This window comes from Anoplophora glabripennis, unplaced genomic scaffold, assembly GCF_000390285.2.
Source record: "Anoplophora glabripennis isolate ALB-LARVAE unplaced genomic scaffold, Agla_2.0 scaffold59, whole genome shotgun sequence".
Classification (NCBI taxonomy): domain Eukaryota; kingdom Metazoa; phylum Arthropoda; class Insecta; order Coleoptera; family Cerambycidae; genus Anoplophora; species Anoplophora glabripennis.
This window is the reverse complement of record NW_019425991.1, coordinates 1094010-1105405: the sequence shown is the minus strand read 5'-3', so window position 1 is coordinate 1105405 and position 11396 is coordinate 1094010. Positions and strand designations below refer to the sequence as shown.

The window sequence follows — 11396 nt, the reverse complement described above, 5'->3', positions numbered from 1 at the left end:
AGGTTGCAAATTTGAAATTTAAAAATAAATGACAGATTGCAATGTATTATTATGAAATCTACCATGAAAAAAATCAGTGCGATTGTGGAAGATGCTCGGGATCGTCCAGATTAATAATTAGTTAATTTGTTTATAAGGCCATAACTTGTAAACTATACAACTTACCGATTCCAGATTTCGTGTGTGTGAGTTATTAGACAGTGATAAGGAATGAGAGGATGCGATGCCAAAACGTTCTGGTAATAATAACGCAGTTTATAAATGTTTAATTCAAAAGTGATAAATAAACTACTTTTCTGTTTATAACTTTTGATCTAATCAATATTTTTTGACGCTCGATGGCTAGTTTTGTAGGTCTTTTGAAGATGAAAAAAAAGTACTTTACTGTTTTGTCGTGGAAATTAACGGAAAAAAGTTATAAGCGAAAAACGTGAATTTACGTAAAAATTATACAATTAACCACCCTGTAAACAATCTTCACTACATTTTTATGACTGTGGAAACTAATATGTTATTGTACATAATATTCAGCATATACGAAGCTTCGTGTATTGCTCGAGTAACCTTTAATAATCGGAAAAACAATTGCAAATATATAAAAAGTCTATCTCTTTTTATTAAAAAAATGAAGGAAAATCTGCTTGTATACAAGTATCTTTTATCCTTTTAGGAAGTTGCAAAGGAACCAGTTCAGATCATTGGAAAAGAACATGTTGCTTCCTCTAACAAAACTGGCAACCATGTAAGTAGACTATCCAATTTTTCGCTTCCATAAGTAAAATGGTGGAATTTTTAAAAGAAAATTAACCCCCGTTTGAAGCTTTTGCCTGCACACGCTTAATCTCGTCTCCCTTATGCAAGTACTTTGATCTTGATAAATTATTCAACGCTTATCGTCATTCCGCTAAATCAGCAGCTTTATATTTTATGAAACAAGCGGGGAACTTCGGAAAAACCGATGTAAATCTTATACCCTCGCAAAATTGCAAGGTTCTATATCACTGATTTAGTGGAAAACGTTTTGCAGCATCGAATATTTCAATTTTCTACGATAATAATTTCCGTTTGTGTAGAAATCAATTACAACTTGTACGATTGCGCTGAAATCCGCGTAAACATTCGGGTAAATTGAAATGTTCTGGCGGTCCAAGCCTTTCCCTTGGCTTCTCTCATTACAAGACTTCTTCCGAACGCTGTTTTCTACATTTTAGTTGTTTTGATTGCAGCTACTTCGATCGCTTCGAGATGTGCGCTTCGGCCACGCACGTACGGGTATGCCTTCCCAAGGGGGACGGGATCTCCAGCCAGGAGCACATGCTCGACAACCCACTGCTTAGAACTTGGTAATACTCTCAACGGAAACTCATTACAGGTCATCAGAATCCATAAAGCACAAATAAATTGCATTTTTCACTCAAAAAATTAAAGACAATGCTCACGTTGGCCTCGAATATCACCTGATTTCAGTCCCATTGACCATTTTTAGTATCTCCACATAGGATTACTTTATCACGATTTTTAATACACACCCTTCTCAAAATATCATTTAAGTATTCAAAAAACTCGTTTTCATATTTATCTGGTGTCCTATACCTATATAAACATAATAGTTTAATAGTCTCATAATCTAATTTTATCTCAATACCAAAAATTTATAATATTTTTTCTTTACAGCAAGATTTCAAAAACTGCATTTCTTTTACATACATAGTTAAATAATCTTTAATATAAATAGCAGTACCACCATTTTTAAATTGTTTTCTACAAAAAAGGTTAAAATAACATAGTAGGAAGTGCAAAACAGCGTTGTCCGAGGGTAAGGAAAAACCGCTCGGGAATTCGCTCTTTTTGCATTAAATAGAAATTATTTTTACGGTAATTAAAAAAAAGAGAGAAATGACCTACGCCTCGTTATTATATAAAGTTAATTGTTAATTGAATATTGGACGTATCGGACTGGTATTTCAGAGACAATTAAAGAAAGGGTTAAACTTTTATTTTCATAAAGTTTTAAATTGATAGTTCATGTAATAAACGCGCTAGCAGCGGTAAAAGTTAACGTTAATGAACGGCCTGAACGCGAGAGAAGGAGCGCCAGGCCCGCGCACGCGCGTGAGCGCCGCCCTCGTCGCACGCGAGGTTTTTAACCGAGATTTTGAAACGTTCAAGTCAATGCCCCCTAGCGGCTAAACGAAACAACTTAGGATGGAGGCCAATTTATATAAATCAGCTTATTTTGATTAAATATTATAATTTTTCAACAGCGTTTGGGTTATGGGTGCCATAGGTTGCACAGGCAACATAATAGTCCTTCTGGGGCGTCTTTTCGCCCCTACCAACAACGTGGTCCACTCTCTATACTTGAGGAACCTCGCCCTGTCGGACTTGCTGATGGGGGTGTATCTCTTCATCATAGCCGCCGTGGACCAGCACTACAGGGGGGTGTACCTGAGGCACGAGTACAACTGGAGGCACAGCTATATGTGTAGTTTATGTGGTAAGCTCTTTAGGCCAGGAAATATAGAGTTGGACGCGACTTTTTGTTTCGGCAAGCTGAATTTTTCGCTATAGATCTATTGTACTCTATGTATGTATGTATGTATGTAGATACTATGTACAATAACATATTAGTTTCCACAGTCATTAAAATGGGGGGAAGATTGTTTACAGGGTGGTTAAGTACTTTTTTTTCGTCTTCAAAACATAAAAACATAAAACGACCACAGAAATGAGACCTATAAAACTATAGAACTTTTTAGAAATGAAAGAGAGTAATAAAAGCTCATTATGCTCAATATTTTTATATTATGTATTTTCCGTATAGATGAGGTCTACTTTTAACAAAACTTTGTGCGATCGGACTGTACTAAATTGTAGCAGGTAGCTAAAATTTAATCCCCGACAATCCGTCTTTGTCTATGCCGCTTCAATTTCTCGGTCCATTTCTCTTATAAGTAAACAATATAAAAACAGCATTTCAAAACATGAGGCTACTTTAAGCATCATAACCGGGTTAAGAGGGTTTTTAGTAATTCAAATAAAATTATTCAATATTATTATCAAAATATTTATTTAAATTTAATGAATAGACTTTTATTCCACACAAAAATATATGTATTTTGAAAATTCAAATTATGGTGAGTAAATGTAGTGTTGTATAAATGTACAATAAAGAAAATAAAAAAGTAGGTATATTAAAATTCATCCTCTGAATATTCTGATGAATTATCTTCGTCTCCTAGATTGATAACGATAGGTTCCACAGTAACGTCAATTAAATTATCGAGTTCCCACATTTTCTCCTCTTCTTTTTGTACATGATGTATACATCTTTGCCAGTTATCTGCAGTTACTCGTTCCAAGGAATTTTTTAACAAAATTTTCACGTCACTTAATTTAAACGTCGTATTATTTCGCGCTACATCTCCTTTTACCTGCGCCCAGACTAATTCGATTGGGTTAAGTTCACAGTGATAAGGTGGTAACCGTAGTACCGTTATTTGGCGATTTGTTGCCATTTCATCGATAACATATTTTTTCTGATCTTTATTAAGATTGACAAGTGTCAAAAGTTCCTTTTTCACCATATTTGTTTCAAAAGAAATGTTTTTTCCGGATAACCATTGAATTATATCGGCTTTCCTCCAAGCAGTCGTAGGCGTCCGCTCGGTCTGCCGTGAATGGTAACTGGCATTATCCATGACAATTACAGACCCCGGAGGAATAAGATCCAACATCTGTGTAAAATACTCTTCGAAAACATCTGCGTTCATGTCTTCGTGATAGTCACCTGTATTTTTAGATTCAAATAAAAGTAAACCGCCATCTACAAAACCACTGGCACTACCTATATGTGTCACTATTAATCTTCGCCCTTTACCTGAAGGTGCCTTGAACCCTGTTGAAAGTCCATCCAAAAATGCTTGTCGAAAACTTTTTACATTTTTATCTTGCCATACTTTTGTTACAGTATATCCCTCGTTGACCCAAGTTTCGTCTAGATAATAAATATTCCTCCCTTCGTCACGGAATTTTCTAATTGATCTTAAGTAGGATCTTCGCCAACAAATAATTTCATCTTTATCGATAAGAACTGACTTCCTGTTCTGCTTTTCCCAGCAAAAATTCAACTCTCGTAAGACGGCCCATAATTTGCTTCTACTGATTTTTGGCAAATCGTTGTCCTCTGAAAGTTCACTTAAAATTTTGTTTAGCGTTGGTATTTCTTTTTTAAAATAAAATGAGTGTACTTTTCTGCGAATGACATTTTTGAAGAAATCATCTATAACGACTTTTGACCTCCCTGTAGATGATTTTGGGGGATTTACAGTATCTTGTTCATTTTTTGTTTCCTTTAAAAGTCTGTAGATAGTCGATTTTCCAATCCCTGTCATTTTGGAACACTTTTCCACGATGTCGTCAACACTGTTGGTAGGATTTTGGTGTTTCAATGCATTAAATACATTTAATATAATAATCTTCTCATTCTGAGACAGCGCACATCTTTTCACGCGTTTAGCAGGTACGTAATCTGATAAGCTCGACATTTTACCCAAACAATATTATATCCACTGGCACAATAGTCACTAAACACAAGTCGAATTTTACTCTACTGCACTAGCACGTCTTCGTATATTCAGCTCTAAGACTGGATTGATCTGTCACAATACACTGGCTCCTGCCCTATGATGTATCCAGTAAAATATACTAATGTACACCCATTACCTGTTAGCATTAGTGTTACCCGATAATTACCTGAAACGAAATATTACCACGCCCATGGCCGGTTCTTATCTCGGGGTTTTATTATTCTCTTTCATTCCCAAGTTATGGCCTTATAAACAAATTAACTAATTATTAGTGTGGACGATCCCGAGGATCTTCCACAATCGCACTGATTTTTTCCATGGTAGATTTCATAATAATACAATGAAATCTATCATTTTTTTTAATTTCAAATTTGCAACCTGGAATGTTTTTTTATTTTTTAGCCTTAGCTGAAAAATGAAATATACGACGCACGAGCGTGATATAGTTATATTTTATTAAATATACGGAAAGCTTATGAAAAGAACTTTAAGTTAAAAAAAATATCGTCAAGTTTCGCTGAAAAACAACGGAGTTACCGACTATCAAAGTTGACGGACTATTGTTAAACAAATTAGGTTGGTAGCGACAAAAAAATTCTGTAATAACCGGCAACACGAGAAATTTTCCAGGTAAAAATATTTTATTTGTGGAAGTATGTAAGTAAGTATGCAGAGTTACAGTAGAATCCCTCTTAAAAGTTGATAAATTTGTACCACAAATATTCTTTTACAACGAAAATCCTCCCCGCAGGCTTCCTGAGCACGCTATCCTGCGAATCGTCGGTCCTTATCCTGTCCCTGGTCACCTGGGACAGATTCATCTCGGTCACTCAACCCCTAGCCAGAAACCAACCCTCTCCCAAGACGGCAGCGCTGACCCTTCTGGTGCTGTGGTGCATAGCAGCCATAGTGTCCCTAGCTCCGCTCAGCCACCTCGCCAGAAGCTACTTCGGCGACGAGTTCTACGGAAGCAACGGCGTCTGTCTGTCGTTGCACATCCACGACCCCTACGCCAAGGTGAGAGAAACAAAGGTTGGCCAATATCGAGCTGATTTGTATGTGCTGCTCTCAGGGTTGGGAGTATTCCGCGGCTATGTTCATCATGATCAACGCTTTGGCCTTGGTGTTTATTTCCTACGCGTACATGAGGATGATCAACGAGATCAGGGCCAGCGGGGTGGCGTGCAGATCCACCAGGCAGAGTCAGGATAGAGACAAGGTGGCGCAGAGGTTCGGAATCATCGTCTTCACGGACTCGCTGTGCTGGGTGCCCGTCATCGTGGTGAAAATTCTGGCTCTCTCTGGTACGTAGCGACAAAATTGAGCGTATTTGACGTGAGAAAATATGGCGTGTTTTGAAAAAAAGGTGAAGTTAGTTCGGAGGTTGGTACAGCTGCGAAAATGAAATGGTTTTTTCTATGGTCCATGGTACCATTGTCTGTCAAAGATGATTTTTTAAACAAAATTTGATTTAAACAAATTTGTTTTGGCCTTCATTTACGTAAAAACCAAAAAAAAAACATATAGTCCAGGCGGTAGAGCAGTAGAAGTAGGCTTTGGCGTTTGTGTTTGTAATCTATTTTGTTGTACATACAGAAGAATTCCAAATATTTTGTAGAATAAGATTCCGAGTTGGCCTATTCCAAAAAACCATTGCTAAATTCAGGGGAACAACAAACAGACAAGAGGAACGAAAAATGAGCCGTTTTTCGACATATTTTTCCCTGTAACATAGAAAGTAAGCTCTAAAAAAAGGTTTTTCTTTATTTCTTGTTTATTTGTCGATTTTCTATAGAGTTACAACAACTGCGAATCAAAAAAGTTGAATTTTGCATTAACAATGCACGAAAAATAGGTTTTTTTTTTCGCGAGTGTATATTGGTGAATACGTCTGACTTGTAGTTACTGTTTCTATCTCTTTTAATCTTATTTCTAACCTTGTCTAACCTGAAGAGATCGCGAAAATGTATTGTATATATGTAGTGGTGCAGCCTGTAATATGTACTTTGACGACTTTGACATATGGGTTCTAACTTCTAACCAGTAACCATAATTTCTCATCCATTATTGCTTCCAGTCCAGTAATCTAGTGTTGTGGGAATTGGTGTTATCTCGCTATATAATATATGTATTTGCTTCAAATAAAACTGATGCTTTCTTTGGAATATTTTTAAGTGGCAAATTTAAAAAGCGTGAAAGGTATGTAGATTCTGATGTTGCAGATATGCGAATATTCGACATAATCGTTATCGTAAGAGAATGGAATTTGAGCATTTATGTCAATGGCTACAAAACAGAAATTGTGACATGGCTCTATATTTTTTGATATTTTTGTGGAATGAGGATGATGATGTTCCTTATTTATGTTATAAGTTTAGAGAATCATATCATATATTCTCTATTCCAGATCCAGAAGAATGGTTAGAAGAATATAATGATATAGTATTTTTTCAGTTATTTCGATTGAAAAAACAGACATTTTGCAAATTACTAAATACCATTTTATCAAAAGATTCTTTTGGCCTAATACGGAAACCATACAGAGGAGGAAATATACCAGTACCTCCAGAAAAAGCATTGTTAATTTTTTTAATATATGTGTTTTTAAATTTTTTATAAAAAAAATTAAACTAGAAAGAGGTTAGGTCGGTTTTTTATGTAATTCATACGAAAAAGACCTGAATTACAAATGATTCCACTAATATTATCTCTGGCCTAGGTCACAAAAAAAAAGAGGATAATCCTGAAGCAAAGTGGATCGCAAATATGTCCCATATAAAAAATTAATCTTACCATTAAGTAAAATATTTGCTGTTTCAACGTCTACGTTTACTAAAACATCTGTACCTCTAAAGTTTAAATTTAAACTGACCACTTCCACAGCCGTATCAGAATCCATCATTTTGCTGAACGATTTTTATCCTCATTCAAACAAAATGTCAAAAAGAAAAAGGTTAAGTTACCGGCTGACAATTAGTTGAATATACCAACGGAATATTCAGCTGAAGGGTGAAGAGTTCAGTCATTTGATCTAAACTTGTGACGTCACATAGTGCTTTAAATGACTGAATATTCTCGCAAAAAAGTAATATTCACTCATACTACACATACTACAACATACTTCACTTCGCGAAAAAAAGCCTTATAGTAGAAAATCATATATATATTTCGAGCAATTTTTAAAATAAGTAGATATTTTTAAATATTGATGAAACTTTGTGAACAAATAGTAAAAGATATGTCAATTCTACCCTAAAAATTTTGCAACGATCGATTACGTAGTTTTCGATTGACAGGATTGTTAAATAAGAAAATTTCAAAAAGTTTATCACGTACCATGGGTTTAAATTAAGGTTTAGAAAGGGCACACAATTTTTTAGAGATACTTGTTGTCATAGTAAACAATGATCAATACCAAAACTACCTATTTTTACACTTTTATAACCATTTAGAATTTTTTTTTAAACTTTTCAACATCTCACTCTATAAACAATTATTTATTGCCCGGGGAATTTTCTATGCAATCGACAAAATCTTGCACACATAAAAACTACGTCGTAACCCCTTGCTTTCTAGCCAAATACGACAGCTTTCTACTGTGTAGATTCTGAGATATAGAAGCGTAAAGTTAATAATAATTTATATCTTATGTAATCGTGAAGTCGAGAAAAAAATAGGTTCTTATAGTATAATACTTTCAATATCCGTTTAGTGCATTTTCGGCAGATAAAAGATTAATGAAAGAAAAATCGAGAAAGGTAAAGGAAAATCGTGCTCACTGGAATTTCCCGGCAGAGCGGGAGTGGGGATGAATGAGAGCAGCTGTGCTGCCGTGCTGCCGCGCTGCTGCTTTTGTTTCAACGTATGCGTGATAAAAGATAACTTTTCTCGGTAACGTTAGCACATAAGATTAAACAATCAGAATTATATCTTGACGTGGTGGGGGTATTCGCGCAGATCTGTGCACGCACCCCCACTTTTGGTATGCGAACAAAGTGGTGTAGTTACAAGAGCATTTTAGCCATTTTATGAGCCTGTTCGTTGTTTGTTATCCTATGCGTTATGCATTGGCGTCGTTTTACATGTTATATTGTGTTTTATGTGTTGTGGTGTAAATAAATGATTGTTCGAGTGTGGTCCAATAGTGTGTCAAAGTTCAATATCTCCTTTATTATAAAGATTTGAAAAGAAATATTTTATGGGAGTGATGTACTTAAAAAAGTTCACATTTTAAAAATATTTTGATTTATATAGAGTAATGCATTATGGCGGAGCATCTTTAAGGTGGTTTTTCTTAAATGGAACACTGTATATTTTTACAAATTTGTATTCTACAGAAAATTCTATTTCCAGCGATGTCTTTGTTTTTTGTATTCGATTATGACAAGTTAGATACAAAATAAGATAATTTTCGCTGAGACAGGGTTCTGTAAATCTATCCACTGAAATTCTTTTCATTTTTCATTTTTTACCTTGTACTTATAAATTTCTGTTAATAAATATTAAAACCTGTGTAATTATTCAGTAGTTTTAACATTAAATAATTTCATTATTAACTTAAAAATAAAATAAATCTAAAATTCGCCTTTAAAAAACTTTTTCATGGAAATAACCACGTCTTTTGCATGTCACTGTCAATTTCTGCTGCACATAAATTCCTAGCTTTTTTGTTAGTACATCCCTGTTTAGTGCAATAAAATTTCACTGAATACAATCCTGACTTTCTATACCAAAAGTGGGGGATTTACGTCATTCAAGGTCACTGACAAATGACATCAGTGGTCAAAGGTGCCGACAACATGATATAATTATGATTGTTTAATCTTCTGTGACGTTAGCAATTATCAAGACGATTTTTTTTAATTTGATATAGCAAAATGAGAGGAATACGAACATGTCATCAAAAATCAATAAAATAAATAATTTTTACACGAATTTTGAGTTTAAAGAATGAATATGTGTTAAATGTTGAAAAATTTGAAAAAAATTCTAAATGGTTATAAAAGTGTAGAATCAGGTATTTAGTATTGATCATTGTTTATTATGACAAAAAGTATCTCTAAAAAATTGTGTGCCCTTTCTAAACCTTAATTTAAACCCACGGTACGCGATAAACTTTCTGAAATTTTCTTAATTAACAATCCTGCCAATCGAAAACCACGTAATTGATCGTTGCAAAATTTTTAGGGTAGAATTGACATAACGTTTACTATTTGTTCCCAAAGTTTTAACAATATTTATAAATATTTACTTATTTTAAAAATTGCTCCAAATATACATACGATTTTCTACTATTTTTCGCCCATTGTTAATGCAAAATTCAACTTTTTTGATTCGCAATTGTTGTAACTATAGAAAATCGAAAAATAAACAAATAATAAAGAATGACTTTTTTATTTAGGGCCTACTTTCAATGTTACAAGGAAACATATGTCGAAAAACGGGTAATTTTTTCGGTCTTTTGTATGTTTGTTGTTCCTCTGAATTTACCAATGGTTTTTTGGAATAGGCAAACTCGGCTTCTTATTCTACATAATATTTAGGATTTTTCTGTACAACAAAATAAATGACTTCAAACACAAACGCCTCGAATGGTCTACCGCCTGTACTAATAGACCTATGGCCCATAGAAAAAAATCAGAACCCGAATTCATGGCACCTTCTTTTCAAAACGCCCCGTACAATCAAAACCCTTCGCAGGCGTCGTCATTCCAGCAGATCTATACGCCTGGCTGGCCATATTCGTCCTGCCCATAAATTCTGCTCTGAATCCGGTGCTGTACACCCTCACGACCACAATTTTCAAGAAACAAGTAATGCCGCTATAAAATTTTACACCCCGGCACTTACATTTGTGTATATTTTAGGTGAGGAAGATCTTCCACTCGTGCCGTCAGAGAAAGAGAAACGAACATCATCACTCTGCCTCTGATTCGGGATTCAGTCTCAGCTTCGGGGTTTTCCCCATAGCTGGCAGCACTAGGAGGATCCTCAGTTACAGGGTGAGCACGAACAGGGGTTTTTAATACGCGTCCGAATTGTGGTTCGTGTTTTTTCAGGGTACGCAAAGCAGCAGTCTGACGGCTAGCAAGAACAGTTGGAAACGGTCAACGGCTGTTTGATAATAGGCTTAGTTTACGTTATTTGTGAATACAGTTTGTTTGATTATAAAGGTCCCGAGTTATAACTCGGTTATCCATTTTTGGACACCCTGTAAAGTAAATTCAGGGGGTGATAGTACGACAAAAAATGAAAATTTTTTGTCTTATGAACTATATGTCTATCTCCTCTTGTTTTCGAGATACAGAGCGACAAAATAAATTTTTTAAATAGAATTTTTACGAAAATTTCCAAACGGTGCGAAATATTTATATGAAATTTGGTGTTCCGGGGTTTTTAAGGACGCCAAATACGCTGGTCTAATTAGTTTTTGGATATTTCATAGAGGGCGCTAGTTACGCTACATTCCTATTACATTTTATGTTCTAATTTTTTTAAGGTTAGGTTTTTTACCATTCCGGCTCCAATTTCTAATGTACAATTTTATTTTCTAAAAATAATATACCCTTGTTAGAACTTCCTAATGTGGACAGTTTTCGAGAAAAGAGGCTTTTCATTGAACTCTTACAATATTACGATAAGTGACTTTTCTCAAAGTAGGCTTATGTCAAAACTTATTTATGGATGTCTCATAAACAACGCATACATTCTCAGTAATATTTTAAACACTAATAAATTAATATCAAGTGATTGTTAGTGACTGTAGTTAGTAATGACTAATTACAGTCATTAAAATCATGATATAAC

General features: G+C 34.8%; 1 protein-coding gene across 1 annotated transcript in view; it reads left to right on the top strand.

Moving 5' to 3' along the window:
* The window catches only part of LOC108906367 (relaxin receptor 2), a 145348-nt gene extending 134505 nt beyond the window's left edge, over positions 1 to 10843 (top strand). Inside the window, exons 13-20 of the mRNA XM_018709603.1 lie at positions 671 to 742; positions 1227 to 1343; positions 2265 to 2497; positions 5341 to 5606; positions 5662 to 5893; positions 10290 to 10402; positions 10457 to 10591; positions 10649 to 10843. Of these exons, the coding sequence (XP_018565119.1) occupies positions 671 to 742; positions 1227 to 1343; positions 2265 to 2497; positions 5341 to 5606; positions 5662 to 5893; positions 10290 to 10402; positions 10457 to 10591; positions 10649 to 10711 (1231 nt within the window). The 3' untranslated portion in view covers positions 10712 to 10843. The remainder of the gene's footprint in view (positions 1 to 670; positions 743 to 1226; positions 1344 to 2264; positions 2498 to 5340; positions 5607 to 5661; positions 5894 to 10289; positions 10403 to 10456; positions 10592 to 10648) is intronic.
* The last annotated feature ends 553 nt before the right edge of the window (positions 10844 to 11396 follow it).